The 17,358-nt window shown below is 43.4% G+C and overlaps 1 protein-coding gene across 3 annotated transcripts; it reads left to right on the top strand.

The window, feature by feature from the left end:
- The first annotated feature begins 2,791 nt into the window (after window positions 1-2,791).
- Window positions 2,792-17,106, top strand: mrps17 (mitochondrial ribosomal protein S17). Of its 3 annotated transcripts, none has more exons than XM_038814045.1 (3): window positions 2,792-2,854; window positions 15,197-15,332; window positions 16,601-17,106. In XM_038814045.1, exons 2-3 carry the CDS (start codon window positions 15,210-15,212, stop codon window positions 16,904-16,906), a joined length of 429 nt encoding a protein of 142 aa, XP_038669973.1. In that variant the 5' UTR covers window positions 2,792-2,854; window positions 15,197-15,209; the 3' UTR covers window positions 16,907-17,106. The 3 variants fall into 3 exon arrangements, with proteins under 3 accessions (XP_038669973.1, XP_038669970.1, XP_038669971.1); XM_038814042.1 differs by lacking the exon at window positions 2,792-2,854 and adding an exon at window positions 6,026-6,175; XM_038814043.1 differs by lacking the exon at window positions 2,792-2,854 and adding an exon at window positions 6,174-6,360.
- Window positions 17,107-17,358: the final 252 nt, after the last annotated feature.

Genomic DNA, 17,358 nt, shown 5'->3' with positions numbered 1-17,358 from the left:
ACACAGTATAACAACACAGCTCCCTAAAGTCCATACTCCCAGAAACTCTTCCAGCAGTCCCCAAACTTGCAATGCCTCCAACCCCAACAATGTTGTCCCTACATCATGCTATTTCAATCATGGTAACTCTTTGTTGCTGTATAACTCACCAAGCAATTCAACCACACAAGTCCTCAACACTGATCCCTGATACCATCACTATTGTGTTCAATGCACCGCTCACTTAGTTCTCTTTTAGGAACATAGCTCACATCCCAACATAGCTCCTACGCAACCCGATAACGAGAAGAATACAGCTCCCACATGATCAACACTCAGTGTGGCTTTCATGCCTTATCAATGCAACACTTTCACAGGTTCCATGCCCACAAACAGTTGTTCACATAGCCCTACACACCAACTACAAAGCTCCCACATAGTTTCCAGCTGCAAATCCAAACCTCAGCACCACTGTTCCTGCTAAATTCACATATTCAACACTGGGAACACACAGCCCACAATCCTTGTAAGATAATTCCATGCAGCAAGTACCAGTATCACTTGCAACACAGATCAGGCATTAGCTACCGAAGTAGCAACACAATAGCCACAAAAAGTGAGTGCTAAATGACCTTGCTGTTTGATTTATGATTTCCTCTGTATAGAATTGTTTTGGAACCTAACACTGTATACTTTTATAAAAATGTATCTACGTGGCTATTTCTTAATTTTAAACTGGAACTTTTGACTGAACGAAGACCATTAAATGGCTGACCCTCTGCCTGTGAGTTACTGATCGTGACTCCCAGAACAAAAGAAGCCATTTTGCAGTTTCAGAGATGTCACACATTGTCACTTCTGAGGTACAACTAACAGACCACCTGGGAACTGCACAGCCCACTTCAAAGGGAGCCACACGAAGGCCATTTGTATTTGATAAACCAGGCCTGAGCGCAGCCAGAGTCGACAGAGGCAATTACCTCTCAAACACCAGACCTTCAACAAATAGCACTTCTTTCAACACATAATTGCTGAGATGTAATCAGCCTGGAACACAACTCAATTTCAAGACACTAAATAAATATAATAAATAAAGGAGAAGTCATACGGACTCAAACACTAACTTTATTTCTCTCTTCACAGGTGCTGCCAGGCCTGCTGAGGTTTTCCAGCATTTTCTGTTTTTATTTCAGATTTCCAGCATCCACAGTATTTTGCTTTTATTTTACTGGATAAACATCCTTTGTTGAAGACCTCGTGCAGAGATACGGTCACATTACCCAAGACTCTTGCTTGTTGCACAAATTGATATTGATTTCCTGAACTACAAGTCAGTCTGCTCTGCTTTAACATCTGACTAGCAGGTCACATGGAAGGAGCTTAGTCGAGGTTGGGCACCTGGCCCCATCTACCCTGACTCTTGAAGTTGTACACCATCGCCTACAAAACCTGAAACATCTCTGTTGTAGCCACCTGGGTTGGCCACTTCCCGACTTTAAAATGGAGATCCACTAAGAATGCAGGGAGAAATGGACAGGCACAGGGAAGCAAGCAGAATGCAAAGCTTCCTGTGTATTAGAACTTGCAGAAAGCTAGACAGCACTGAAACTAACAACCATCTACATATTGATGAGCGATCCCCAGGTACAATTGGTAACATTAAGAGTAATCAAGACCAAGCCAGACTCCTCGGCGCCAGCAGGAGCCTGGACAAAAAAAGGCCAACGGACATCTAGGAACCGCCCAGCGATCAGGGAACAGCTCCAGTATTGGGGAAATCAAATCAATTGATTGGAACGTAGTCCAACCAATTGGAACCAGGTACGTGGTCCGCCCAAAAGGGCGCAAAGCCCCTGGGGGCTATAAAATAGAGCCCCCCAAGTTCAGTTTTCTCTCTTGGCAGGTCTTCTTGGCAGGGTCTCTCAGCAGCTCGAAACCACCCGTGACCGTGACTCTCAACTCGGAGAGACCTGCTTAGCTGCTGCACCAACAAGTAAGTGTCCAGTCAACGCACGCTACGAGATAGGCGCTCCTAACCCTTAGTCGATACCAGCTGGAAGCCTGCAGACTCAGAAGCGAACGAAAGGCCATTTGTTCCCCTGACCTGGTGGGCCAGTTTTCAAAGCTAAGTATTGGCCTTTTAATGTTAGAAATAGTCTACTGAGTAGTATTTTATGCATGAGTAGCGATTGACTGTGTATATAATAAATGTGTTTTGATTTGAACCTTACTAACTGGTGTATTGAGTTATTGATCAGCACTTGAACTTGAACCTCGTGGTGGTATCATAAAGATACCTGGCGACTCCAGAGCAAGGTGATTAAACAGAGCCATTTGAGTAAAGCACAACGAGCAACACTGCATAACCTGCTTCCCTCTATCTGTCTTTTTACTGTATGGGTGCGTGGGGGGGGGGGGGGGGGGTGGCATTGCGGACCCTCCTGTTCGTAGCCTTTGATTGTGTGCAATAAGCTAACCTTTTGAATTCATCCTAATTCGAGTTTGCTGTTAGGCTATTGGCAAGAATTAGATCACGCAAACAATAGCAAGAGGTTGGGAAATACGGCACCGCTTATTAAAAAAAGAAATCAAAACATCGTTCAGTTTACGGATGGGTGATGAGAGAAACAATCAATGCTGTTTGAATGGATCCATATCCTACTTCTAAGAGTGTTAAGAAGAGGCCACACTGAAGAATGTTGTGATATCAGTGTTCCGATGTCATAATCCTCCTTAGAAAGAGGTTATTTGTCATGTGATCCCACCCCAGAATGTTACCTGGTTCTGATTGTGTGACAATGATGACAGTTGGGAGGATATTTTGTTTCATAATTGAGACATTATGTCATATAATGCACAAGGTCATGAATTTAAGGTAATTAAATCTATCCAATTCTAGTTTTATTAACTGGTATGTCCTTGGATTTTTATTGGTTTTTAAGGGATTCAATTCTACAACTGTTAATTTGTCTGTGAAAATGTTAAAAGTATCCTTTGTTATTCTTGTAGTCATTAATGAGTAGATTCATTTTTATATGCATTTCTTCACCTTTATATTTAATTTTGACCTCTTACTGTTTTTTAGAAGCATGGCAATCTGTACCAGTTTGGAGTCAAGTGCCTGGTTTTTAATGATATTAAGGAAGGGGAATCATGGAGTTTAGCAAGACTGTGGAGAATAGGCAGGGACAATCACGTCATACTATATGTCGGTGTGAAACGTGATTTGGATATCGCGTGAGATTTTCTGCTCCCATTACTGATCTTGTCCAACAAAAACGGGAGCGGAAAATCCCCCCCAATAACTTCAGTTTAGTTTAGATATATGCATGGTAATGAGTGTCTACAACATGAAAGGAAACAAGGTTTAAAGTGAATTAGGCTGTTGCTTAGCAACCAGGGGCCACCCAGGAACAGAAATAACTTTTGAGTTAGTTGCAAGCTGGAGCCAGAAGCTGGACAGGAGAAGGGAGCTGCAGATAGCACACTCTCCAAAAGAATAGAAATCACGTAAAACTGGTAGCAGGGACAAAATGAATGTCTCCAGAAGAGTTAAATTAAAGGAACAAAGAACAAGAAGTTAACCAAGGTCCTGTTCGGTGAAATTAAAATAAAAAGTAGAGAACGTGCTCTGAATTAAAGATGGCTACAAGGACCAGATTTAAAACCAGCAAGCTAGACGTCCGAAGTAAATCAAAAATTTGGTGCCACCTTAATATAGTATAGTCTGTGAAGCAGTAATATTCTGTTGGCATGTCTGGGTACCTGAGAGATAGTGTGGAAACTTGAATGTATGTGGCAATCCAAGGCAGAAGAATACTGAAAGGAGGTGGATCCTTGGTGAAGGCATCCGAGAGAAAGCATTGTTTGGGAGAAGTTTTCAAGTGTATTGTTCGGGGTGGAGTTTGAATATACTCATGTGGACGTCAGAGTCCAGTGACACTAGTTGGCTCACAATGTGACAAGCATCTAGGGCGATTTGATGAGAAATCCACAGAAGTTGTGTTGGATGGCATGTCACTTATTTTCAGAATGTGGTATGTCTGACCACATTTCACCTATTGGTTTACATGGATTGTATTTACCGAAAACATTAGAGCATGAGATATATTTTGTAACATGTGTTATCCTTACAAATCTGTGTACATCTGTGAAGAGATAGGTAGGGTGAATGGTAGTGGTTTATAGCTTACCATGTTTTGTTTAATAAAGGTTTCATTCTTTTGTTAAAAGTTAATCTGTTCATCCATGTCTCTAAATTTAAAAATAATAATGCTCTATCAAGCCAGGGTTCCACTCTGGCTCATGACTGTCCTGTAGTTACATCAGCTGGGATCGTAACAGGGATTAAAGGAACACTGGGAGTTGGGATCTGGCAGTTTTGGGAGATAGGGTCAAATGTTGCATGAGGAAACTCAAAAAATAACCCTAATCTACCAGGAAAAGTGGACTAAATTTCCATTTTTGCATTTACAGTAAACTCTTGGCTTTGCCGAAGCCTTCCTGGCTTTGAGTCAGAACGTGTAGGATTCGAAACTCAATCCAGATATTTGGGACATGTGAAAACAGGAGCTCCAGCTTGTGATTGATATCTAGTGGACAATTTGCATCTGTTGAGTGTAACTTCCTCCTTAAATGGTGGTAGTCAAGATTAATATCCAATATAAAAATGGTTAACACTTTGCAGCCTAACAGCTTGCAATCTCTTCAACTATTTTTGCTTGCGATCTCTTCAACTATTTTTTACTAAGGGAAGAATGTGTAGATACAATCAAAAGACAGTTGGTTGCAACTTCCAGTTTTGTTAAGATTAATGGTACCTTTAATTGGCTGCTGGGATATTTTACTCTGTTAAAGATACATAATCATAGACTGATACAACCTGGAATAAATCACCTAAAATCTGTAACATGTCCTCCGGTTACTGACTCTTCTGACAGCAGAAACAGTTTCTCTTTATTTCTTCTATCCAAATCACTTTGAACGATCTCTATTAAATATTTATTTAACCAAGTCTTCTCTATTGAGAACAAACCCAGCTTCAGTCTCTTAACATTACTGACTTTCATCATCCCTAGTCCCATTTTAATTAATCTCTTATCATCCTCTCCAAGGTCTTGACTTCCCTTTTAAAGTGTGGCATCAGAATTTAACACAATATTCAAGTTGAGGCACCGACCCTCCAAAACAGCACTCCACTTAGACCCACACCCCCACCCTATCCCCATAACCCAACCTTGTCATTCTAAGCTGTCCTTTCAATTATTTTTAAAGCTTCTACAGAACTTTCTTTCCTCATTGGGATCATGATTCATCTCATTTTGTTCCAACTGATTTCAGCCTCCATGACAAATCAGTTATTTAAAAAATACTTTGCAATGCTCATCAACTAACACACCAATGGCCTGATTGTTACCTTTCCTTTTGATGTGTATATAAAAATGATCTGAACCATTGAAAATGTAAACCATGGGGTATCCAGTTCTTTGCTGGCATTTGCAGGCTTCCCTTTAGTACCCGTAGGTTTTTTCACTGGCTTGTCTATTGTGAAGTCCAAGGGGAAAGAAGTATTTTAAGTTAATTAAGTTATCTTAAATTGAAAGGCATTGTTATAATGCAACAAGTACAGGAGCCAGTTTGTGCACAATAAATGACCACAAACAGCAATGGGATAATGACCAGATTTTTAAAATGTTGATTAAGGGATAAATATTGGCCGGACATCATGGGTAACTCCTCTGCCCTTTTTCAAAATAGTGCCATAAGGTCTTTTACATCCACCCTCTCAAGCAGGTTCCACGGCTTAAAATCTCACAGAAAAGAGCAGATCCTACAGTCACTCAAACCCAGAACCGTCTGACCCAGACCAGAATGCTGCCATCTGACCTCGGGCTGAAACGATCACTCTTGGAGAGAAAAAAATAAAGTCAAACCGGGGGGACTGAATGAGGTGTAATTAAATACAGATCTGCATGTTTGGGAAAGTGGAATCGCAGGGGTCAGAACAGGAAGCCGGCTGCAAGCCCATTACAGCTCTGGCAGCCACATTAAAGACGATATCCCGGGGGAAGCAATAGCATGAAACATACCCGTTCTGTCTCCTGGTGCGCATGCTCGGTTCCCAAAGGGAGGACGCCGGCGGAAGTGTGTCCGTCGCTTTGAAATTCCCCATCGGCCGGGAGTGGATCTGGAGGAGGTGTGTATGTGGGAAGTGAAATGTGATTATTTTGTGCGATTGGGCTGCAATAAGGAAGCTACGTCGAGAGGAGCAAATACATACCTAATCGTCTTGCCTATTTACCCAATTCTGTTGTTAGACTCCCAATTGTCGTATAATCAAACTTTGCCACCAGTTCTTTCATGTTATTCGGATGAAACAATGTAGGTTATGGCTGTCCTCCTTCAAATCTTCAGAACTACTTGGTGGACGGAAATGAGAAGATTATCTTTAGGGAAATTATTGGAAAAAATTCTGAGGGACGGAATTAATCTATCTCCACTTGGACAGGCGAGGATTAATCAAGGATAGCATAGCTTTGTCAGAGGGAGATCATGTCTCAAATATTTGAGTGATTTTTTTGAGGAGGTGCCTAAGTGTGTAGATGAGGGCAGTGCAGTTGATTAGTTCTCATAGACTGTAGTAAGGCTTTTGACAAGGTTCCACATGGGAGATTGGTCAAGAAATTAAGAGCCCAATGGATCCAGGTCAGTATGGCAAATTGGATCTGAAATTGGTTTAGTGGCAGGAGGCAAAGGGTGACGGTTGTTCTTGTAGCTGTAAGCCTGTGTCCAGTGGTGTACCGTAGGAATTGGTGTTGGGTCCGTTGCTGTTTGTAGTGTACATTAATGATTTAGATATGAATATTTGGCCGGGGGCAAGAAGGTGTGATCACTAAGTTCTCAGATGATACAAAAACTGGTGGTGTGGTAAATAGTCATGATGTGGAGATGCCGGCGTTGGACTGGGGTGAGCACAGTAAGAAGTCTTACAACACCAGGTTAAAGTCCAACAGGTTTGTTTCAAACACGAGCTTTCGGAGCACGGCTCCTTCTTCAGGTGAATGGAAAGGCTTGTTCCAGAAATGTTTATATAGACACAGTCAGAGATGCCCCGGAATGCGAGCACCTGCAGGCAATCAAATCATCAAAGATGCAGAGAGAGAGGTAACTCCAGGTTAAAGAGGTGTGAATTGTCCCAAGCCAGTTCAGTCGGTAGGCCTCTGCAAGTCCAGGCTTGTTGGTGGGGGCCGAATGTAATGCGACATGAATCCCAGATCCCGGTTGAGTCCGCATTCATGCGTGCGGAACTTAGCTATAAGGCACTACTGGCCTTCAAACAACCGCGCAACCTCAAACAAACCATTGTTTGCAGCAAATTACCCAGCCTTCAGAACAGCAACCACAACACCACAAAACCCTGCCAGGGTAATCTCTGCAAGACATGCCAGATCATCGACATGGACACCACCATTACACGTGGAAACACCACCCACCAGGTACGCGGCGCATACTCGTGCGACTCGACCAATGTAGTCTACCTCATACGCTGCAGGAAAGGATGTCCCGAAGCGTGGTACATTGGCGAGACCATGCAGACACTGCGACAACGAATAAACGGGCATCGTGCGACTATCAACAGGCAGGACTGTTCCCTTCCAGTTGGGGAACACTTCAGCAGTCAAGGACATTCAGCCTCTGATCTCCGGGTCAGCATTCTACAAGGAGGCCTTCAGGAGACGCGACAACGCAAAATTGCTGAGCAAAAACTTATAGCTAAGTTCCGCACGCATGAATGCGGACTCAACCGGGATCTGGGATTCATGTCGCATTACATTCGGCCCCCACCAACAAGCCTGGACTTGCAGAGGCCTACCGACTGAACTGGCTTGGGACAATTCACACCTCTTTAACCTGGAGTTACCTCTCTCTCTGCATCTTTGATGATTTGATTGCCTGCAGGTGCTCGCATTCCGGGGCATCTCTGACTGTGTCTATATAAACATTTCTGGAACAAGCCTTTCCATTCACCTGAAGAAGGAGCCGTGCTCCGAAAGCTCGTGTTTGAAACAAACCTGTTGGACTTTAACCTGGTGTTGTAAGACTTCTTACTGTGGTAAATAGTGAGGAGGAAAGTCTTTGATTATAGGATGACATAGATCAGTGGCAAATGGAATTTAAACCTGAAATTTAACCCTGAAACGGGTAACGTGCTATATTGAGAGGACAAACAAGGTAAGGGGATACACAATGAATGACGGGATGCTAGGAAGTACATCGGACTAGGTTGAGGTGCATGTCCAAAGATCCCTGAAGGCAGCAGGAGAGATAGATCAGGTGATTAAGAAGGCGTATGGGATACTTGCCTTTATTAGCCTCGGCAAAGAATATAATAGCAGGAAGGTTATGCTGGAGCTGTATAAAATATTGATTGGGCCATAGCTGGAGTACTGTGTGCAGTTCTGTTTTGTCTTGCTATAGGAAGGATGTGATTGCAATAGAAAACATCCAAAGAAGATCCATCAGGTTGTTGCCTGGACTGGAGCATTTAAGCTATGAAGAGAGGATGGTTAGACTGAGGTTCTTTCCCTTTGAGCAGAGAGGCTGAAGGGGAACCTGATTGAGGTGTACAAAGTTATGAGAGACATTGATAGGAAGACACCTTTCCCTGTAGTAGTGGGATCAATAACCAGGTGGCATAGATTTCAGGTCAGGGGCAGGGGATTTAGAAGGGATTTGAGGAAATACTTCTTCACCCAGAGGGCGGTGGGAATCTGGAACTTGCTGCCTGAGGTGGTAGAGGCGGGAACCCTCACAACAGTCAAGATGCATATAGATGAGCACTTGAAATGCCATAGCATACAATGCTATGGACCAAGTACTGGAAAAAGGGATTAGAGTAGATATGTGCTTGATGGTCATGCAGATACAATTGGCCGAAGGTCTTTTCTTGGCTGAGCTTGTGGCATTTGAGTGCTACAGTGAGAGTTTGGTGACTGAGGGAGTTAGGTGAGGAGGGAGTAAGGTACTCCTTTCATTTAATTTCCTATATTTATCAAAGAGCGTGAAGGGAACCAGGAGTTTAGAGTACAGCTGACTGGGAGCAGAGCCGGAGGGCGGAGGTCCAGTTGGTCCACAGGGCAGCTAATTCTGTAAAGTAAGAGGGGATGGAGGCTAGGGCAGTTGCATGCTCCTCCTGTAGGATGTGGGTGGTGAGGGATACCACTGGTGTCCCCGCTGACTATACCTGCGGGAAGTGCACCCAACTCCAGCTCCTCAGAGACCGTGTTAAGGTACTGGAGCTGGAGCTGGATGAACTTCGGATCATCCGGGAGGCAGAGGGGGTCATAGAGAAGAGTTACAGGGAGGTAGCCACACCAAAGGTACTGGACAAGAGTAGCTGGGTTACAGTCAGGGGAAAGAAAACTAACAGGCAGACAGTGCAGGGATCCCTCGTGGCCATTCCCCTTCAAAACAAGTATACCGTTTTGGATGCTGTTGGGGGGGATGACCTACCGGGGGAAGGCCCCAGCGGCCAGGTCTCTGGCACTGAGTCTGGCTCTGGGGCTCAGAAGGGAAGGGGGGAGCATAGAAAAGCAATAGTAATAGGAGATTCAATGGTTAGGGGAATAGATAGGAGATTCTGTGGTCGCGAGCGAGACTCCCGAAAGGTATGTTGCCTCCCGGGTGCCAGGGCCAGGGATGTCTCTGATCGTGTCTTCAGGATCCTGAAGGGGGAGGGTGAGCAGCCAGAAGTCGTGGTGCACATTGGTACCAACGATGTAGGTAGGAAAAAGGGTGTGGAGGTAATAAACAAGTTTAGGGAGTTAGGCTGGAAGTTAAGGGCCAGGACAGACAGAGTTGTCATCTCTGGTTTGTTGCCGGTGCCACGTGATAGCGAGGCTAGGAATAGGGAGAGAGTGCAGTTGAACACGTGGCTGCAGGAATGGTGTAGGAGGGAGGGCTTCAGGTATTTGGATAATTGGAGCGCATTCTGGGGAAGGTGGGACCTGTACAAGCAGGACGGGTTGCATCTGAACCAGAGGGGAACCAATATCCTGGGGGGGAGGTTTTCTAGTACTCTTCGGGAGGGTTTAAACTAATTTGGCAGGGGAATGGGAACCGGATCTGTAGTCCAGCAACTAAGGTAGACGATAGTCAGGACGCCAAAGCACGTAGTGATGCAGTGGGGAAGGTAACAATGACAAAGGAGAGTACTTGCAGGCAAGGAGATGGGTTGAAGTGTGTATACTTTAATGCAAGAAGCATCAGGAATAAGGTGGGTGAACTTAAGGCATGGATCGGTACTTGGGACTACGATGTGGTGGCCATCACGGAAACTTGGATAGAAGAGGGCCAGAAATGGTTGTTGGAGGTCCCTGGTTATAGATGTGTCAACAAGATTAGGGAGGGTGGTAAAAGAGGTGGGGGGGTGGCATTGTTAATTAGAGATAGTATAACAGCTGCAGAAAGGCAGTTCGAGGGGGATCTGCCTACTGAGGTAATATGGGTTGAAGGTAGAAATAGGAAAGGAGCAGTCACCTTGTTGGGAGTGTTCTATAGGCCCCCCAATAGCAGCAGAGATGTGGAGGAACAGATTGGGAAACAGATTCTGGAAAGGTGCAGAAGTCACAGGGTAGTAGTCATGGGCGACTTCAACTTCCCAAACATTGAGTGGAAACTCTTTAGATCAAATAGTTTGGATGGGGTAGTGTTTGTGCAGTGTGTCCAGGAAGCTTTTCTAACACAGTATGTAGATTGTCCGACCAGAGGGGAGGCCATATTGGATTTAGTACTTGGTAATGAACCAGGGCAGGTGATAGATTTGTTAGTGGGGGAGCATTTTGTAGGTAGTGACCACAATTCTGTGACTTTCACTTTAGTAATGGAGAGGGATAGGTGCGAGCAACAGGGCAAGGTTTATAATTGGGGGAAGGGTAAATACAATGCTGTCAGACAAGAATTGAAGTGCAGAAGTTGGGAACATAGGCTGTCAGGGAAGGACACAAGTGAAATGTGGAACTTGTTCAAGGATCAGGTACTGCGTGTCTTTGATATGTATGTCCCTGTCAGGCAGGGAAGAGATGGTCGAGTGAGGGAACCATGGTTGACAAGAGAGGTTGAATGTCTTGTTAAGAGGAAGAAGGAGACTTATGTAAGGCTGAAGAAACAAGGTTCAGACAGTGCGCTGGAGGGATACAAGATAGCCAGGAGGGAACTGAAGAAAGGGATTAGGAGAGCTAAGAGAGGGCATGAAAAATCTTTGGCGGGTAGGATCAAGGAAAACCCCAAGGCCTTTTACACATACGTGAGAAATATGAGAATGACTAGAGTGAGAGTAGGTCCGATTAAGGACAGTAGCGGGAGATTGTGTATTGAGTCTGAAGAGATAGGAGAGGTCTTGAACAAGTATTTTTCTTCAGTATTTACAAATGAGAGGGGCCATATTGTTGGAGAGGACAGCGTGAAGCAGACTGATAAGCTTGAGGAGATACTTGTCAGGAAGGAAGATGTGTTGCGCGTTTTGAAAAACTTGAGGATAGACAAGTCCCCCGGGCCTGACGGGATATATCCAAGGATTCTATGGGAAGCAAGAAATGAAATTGCAGAGCCGTTGGCAATGATCTTTTCGTCCTCGCTGTCAACAGGGGTGGTACCAGAGGATTGGAGAGTGGCGAATGTCGTGCCCCTGTTCAAAAAAGGGAATAGGGATAAACCTGGGAATTACAGGCCAGTTAGTCTTACTTCGGTGGTAGGCAAAGTAATGGAAAGGGTACTGAGGGATAGGATTTCTGAGCATCTGGAAAGGCATTGCTTGATTAGGGATAGTCAGCACGGATTTGTGAGGGGTAGGTCTTGCCTTACAAGTCTTATTGAATTCTTTGAGGAGGTGACCAAGCATGTGGATGAAGGTAAAGCAGTGGATGTAGTGTACATGGATTTTAGTAAGGCATTTGATAAGGTTCCCCATGGTAGGCTTATGCAGAAAGTAAGGAGGCATGGGATAGTGGGAAATTTGGCCAGTTGGATAACAAACTGGCTAACCGATAGAAGACAGAGAGTTGTGGTGGATGGCAAATATTCAGCCTGGAGCCCAGTTATCAGTGGCGTACCGCAGGGATCAGTTCTGGGTCCTCTGCTGTTTGTGATTTTCATTAACGACTTGGATGAGGGAGTTGAAGGGTGGGTCAGTAAATTTGCAGATGATACGAAGATTGGTGGAGTTGTGGATAGTGAGGAGGGCTGTTGTTGGCTTCAAAGAGACATAGATAGAATGCAGAGCTGGGCTGAGAAGTGGCAGATGGAGTTTAACCCTGACAAGTGTGAGGTTGTCCATTTTGGAAGGACAAATCTGAATGCGGAATACAGGGTTAATGGTAGGGTTCTTGGCAATGTGGAGGAGCAGAGAGATCTTGGGGTCTATGTTCATTGTTCTTTGAAAGTTGCCACTCAAGTGGATAGAGCTGTGAAGAAGGCCTATGGTGTGCTAGCGTTCATTAGCAGAGGGATTGAATTTAAGAGCCGTGAGGTGATGATGCAGCTGTACAAAACCTTGGTCAGGCCACATTTGGAGTACTGTGTGCAGTTCTGGTCACCTCATTTTAGGAAGGATGTGGAAGCTTTGGAAAAGGTGCAAAGGAGATTTACCAGGATGTTGCCTGGAATGGAGAGTAGGTCATACGAGGAAAGATTGAGGGTGCTAGGCCTTTTCTCATTAGAACGGAGAAGGATGAGGGGCGACTTGATAGAGGTTTATAAGATGATATGGGGAATAGATAGAGTAGACAGTCAGAGACTTTTTCCCCGGGTGGAACACACCATTACAAGGGGACATAAATTTAAGATAAATGGTGGAAGATATAGAGGGGATGTCAGAGGTAGGTTCTTTACCCAGAGAGTAGTGGGGGCATGGAATGCACTGCCTGTGGTAGTAGTTGAGTCGGAAAATTTATGGACCTTCAAGCGGCTATTGGATAGGTACTTGGATTAGGGTAGAATAAGGGAGTGTAGGTTAACTTCTTAAGGGCAGCACGGTAGCATTGTGGATAGCACAATTGCTTCACAGCTCCAGGGTCCCAAGTTCGATTTCGACTTGGGTCACTGTCTGTGTGGAGTCTGCACATCCTCCCCGTGACTGCGTGGGTTTCCTCCGGGTACTCCGGTTTCCTCCCACAGTCCAAAGATGTGCAGGTTGGGTGGATTGGCCATGACAAATTGTCCAAAATTCTATGATTAACCTAGGACAAAAGTTCGGCGCAACATCGTGGGCCGAAGGGCCTGTTCTGTGCTGTATTTCTCTATTCTCTTCTGTGCTGCAAGGCTCTATGACTATGATTGAATGAAGAAGATTAAACCAACATTTCTGATGTTGAAAATTATCATAGGTTTTACTCTGAAGTTAATCATGTAATAATGCATTTATATAGGGTCTTTCCCAAAATAGCTAATGAAACAGTTTAGAAATGTAATCCATTGTTGTAATGTAGAGAAACTGACAACCACTTTGCGCAGAGCAAGTTCCCACAAAAAGTGGTGAGATATTGGGCTTGATGAGAATGGATGCAACTTGATTATGTATTCACAGGATGTTTAAAAAATATATATTAACAACTGATTCAAAAAGTAATGAGTTCAAGTCGAATTCCACTCCCGCTGCAGTACTATAAGAGTGCTGCATGAATGGAAGTGCTCAGATGAAATATTAAATTAATCTCTCTCTGTCGGTGCATGTAAAATATCCACTGTTACAGGACTTTATTGATGGAGATGATCATTTTGTAATTACTGTTTGTGGAACGTGCTGTATGCAAGTTAGCTGTTGTAGTTATCTACAGAACAGCAGTGACATTTCAAAAATAAGATTTTTCTCTCTGAAGTGCTTTGGGGTAACTGAGCATTTTCAATAAAGAAAGACTTGCATTTATATAGCACCTTGCACAATCTCAGGTCTTCCCAAAGTGATGTGGTATCAATGAAGTACTTTTGAAGTATGGTCACTGTTCTAATGTAGGAAACATGGCAGCCAATTTGCTCACAGCAAAGTTCCGCAAACAGCAATGTGATAATGATCACATAATTGGACAGCGGGGTTCGAGCAGTTTGGGGACCTATTTGTGGGGGCAGTTTCTCGACTTTAGAGGAATTGGAAGGTGAGTATGAACTGCCCAGTGAGAATGGGTTCCGGTACTGACAAGTACGGGATTATGTGAGGAAGCAGGTGCCATCCTTTTCCAAACTGCCACCCCTAGGACTGCAGGACAAGGTGATGTCGAAAACAGGAGTTGGCGAGGGTAGGGTGGTCGGAGATTTAATGGATTGGGAGGAAGCCCAGATAGGAGAAGTTAAATGGAAGTGGGAGGAAGAGCTGGGGAGCGAGGTGGAGGCTGGGCTATGGTAGGAGGCTCTGAGGAGAGTGAACTTATCCTCTTTGTGTGCTAGGCCTTATTCAATTCAAAGTGATTCATAGGGCGCATGTGACAGTGGCCAGAATGAGCAGGTTCTTTGAGGGGGTGGAGGATAGGTGTGGGCGGTGCGCGGGGAGGTCCGTGAACTATGTCCACATATTTTGGGCTTGTCCGAAGCTGGAGGGATTCTGGCGAGGGTTTGCTGACGTTATGTCTGAGGTATTGAAGGTGACGGTTGTCCCGAGTCCAGAAGTGGCAATTTTCATAGTGTTGGATGATCCAGGAGTCCAGGGAGTGAGAGAGGCCAATGTCTTGGCCTTTGCCTCCCTGGTAGCTGGAGACTGAATTAGTTGGAATGGAGGGACTCTGGAGTTGCTGAAACTGGGGGTGTGGGTGAGTGACTTTGCGGAATTCCTTAAGCTGTAAAAAATCAAGTTCGCCTTGAGAGGGTCTGTGGGGGACGTTTGCCCGGAGGGGAACGGCAGGGAAGATGAGGTGTCGGGTGTTATTTATTGGTTATGAGACTTCCTGTTTGTTCTCTTTTTCTTGGTTTTGGTTGCATTTTATGTATATATTTATAAATGCCTGAATAAAAATATTTTTTTAAAGGTCACATAATTGGTGAGGACATAATTGGAGATAACTATCCAGCTCTTTGAAATATTGTCATAGGATTTTTAAGCCCACCCAGAGAGTAGATGGAGCTTCATTTTAAAATTACAATTAAAAATATTATGTAATTAATGGTTGTCTTTGAGCAAATATTTTTGAGCTATTTTGTGTGATATTACAAAATCTCATTCACTTTAATGCAGGCAATTTTGAAACATGTCAGCAAGAACTGCCTCTGTCCATGCCAAGTGGATTATCGGAAAAGTGATTGGGACAAAAATGCAGAAGACTGCAAAAGTCAGAATAACTAGACTTGTCTTGAATCCATATCTGCTAAAGGTAAAATTGATTGCTTTGAGGTGTATGAAGTGTTATGCAGATTAAAGAGTGACAATTTATTCATTCTGAAACCTTGGGCGGGATTCTCCGTTTTGCCGGCGCCCGGGGGTTTCCTGACGGCGTGGGGCTGCCCCACAATGGGAAACCCCATTGACCGGCCGGCGTAACGGGGAATCCCGCCAACGGGTCGGGGCAGAAAAGCGGCAGAGTGGGGCGAAGACTCCAGCCCCTTGTTTTTTCTTTAAAAACTTGTTGATTCACAATGAAATCCATTTTACAAAGCAGATTGTGGTGTGGTATAGGGATTATTTTTCCCAATTAATTATTTCCAGCACTTATAATTTTTTTAATATCTGAGTATGAAGTGTTATTGTCTTCTATTGGAACTGTATCTGATTTACTGTTTTTGGTTAAAAGATCATGAGCTATATTTAAAACTCCCAGCCATACTTCCAAGATTTAACGGTTATTAGTTTAATAATTCGAAGACTTGACACAAAAAAGAAACTCTTCACATCACTAAAATGTTACTTTTCTCTTTGGAACCACTCATTACTTTCCTTGCCCTGAACTCTACAAATAGTTTCATTTCTAGAAATATTTTTCATATTAAGTAGAAAAATTGCATTGCACATTCTCAATTAAATTTTATGTATGTGTATTTACAACCAGTGTGTTCATGTAATGTGCAGCTTGGTTGATAGCATGTTTCGACTAATGTCCGGTAATGTTGTAGAATGAGTTTCACACCCACCGTTTCCTATTTGTTGAGTCTTGGACTATTCATTGCAATATGATAATAGCCAGTGTCACTAATTATGTTAGCTTGAATCAGCTCTTAGATTGTCATAAAATTTCAGCTGGTTCACCAATTCCCCTTAGGAAAACAAACCTTACCCAGTCTGATCTGTATCTAACTTGCATCACACAACAAAATGGTCAACTCTTAACTCTCTACTGAAGTGGTCACATGACCCACTCAATTATATTGGGGCAATGGGAATGGGCATTTCATGTCAGCCTTGCCAGAGGTGCCCATGTCCAGTGAACAATTTAAAAAAAAAAGAAGTGTTTCCAGCACCTTAGCTATTAAACACACGTTCCAGCAGATAAATCCACAGTTCTGAACAGCAGGGTTAACTATTTACTCTTAGAACCTCCAACGGCATTCCTGTCTAAAAGTGGAAGGAAATTTATTTTTTAAAGTGGTAAATGCATGTTAAATATACTTTTTAAAACAGTACTTTAAAATGTCCATTCTTCCACAGTTTTACAATAAAAGGAAGACCTATTTTGCTCATGATCCAAAAGAACAGTGCACTGTGGGTGATATCGTACTTCTGAAGGCTTTGCCTGAACGAAGAACCAAGCACGTTAAACATGAACTGGCAGAAATTGTTTTCAAAGTTGGAAATGTAATTGATCCCATCACACAAGAACGCTGTAGTGGAAGCCGAATAATTGAACCCCCTAAAGACTCTGATTCAGATGTGGGATCCCTGAATGATCATATGAAGAACTTAGAAATCAATGTTGTTCAGAGTAATACAGAACATAAAAACTCTGCATGTTGAACTATAAATAAAATGTTTGTAAATTTGAATGTATTTAATGAATATTCACGCTGCAGATGTTATTCAGAAACGAGACAGTGTCGTTTTTTAAGGGAAATAAATGTAATGATTCTCCCATTTTTAGTTCATGTTTTTATTTACTTGGGAGAGTTTGGAATTTCTGAAATCTTAGTAAAATAAATCCAATTGATTGTGCATAATCTTCAGTATAGTTTCACATTTAATCCTCATGATACAAGGTGGCTTTTAAAATAATTTACTCGTGGATTTCCAATGTAATATCTTGATCTGTCAGATGTACACTGTGTTAGAGCCAGCCGAGAGTGAGACCAGCAGAATTTTTGAGTGAGACACTCGCTCTCTGCAATGTCTGATATTTGAAATATTGCTAGTTCCTGGCTTAGTTCTCAACAAGGATGCGTTTTCTAGCAATCCCAACATAGTGCGATGAA

This window comes from Scyliorhinus canicula, chromosome 12, assembly GCF_902713615.1.
Source record: "Scyliorhinus canicula chromosome 12, sScyCan1.1, whole genome shotgun sequence".
NCBI lineage: Eukaryota > Metazoa > Chordata > Chondrichthyes > Carcharhiniformes > Scyliorhinidae > Scyliorhinus > Scyliorhinus canicula.
The sequence above is the reverse complement of the archived record's forward strand: the minus strand, read 5'-3'. Positions and strand labels throughout refer to the sequence as shown.

Coding starts and splice junctions, on each gene's coding strand:
- mrps17 (XM_038814045.1), top strand. CDS start 15,210: ATGTCAGCAAGAACTGCCTCTGTCCATGCCAAGTGGATTATCGGAAAA. Junction 15,333..16,600: donor TGAATCCATATCTGCTAAAG/GTAAAATTGATT, acceptor ATTCTTCCACAG/TTTTACAATAAAAGGAAGAC.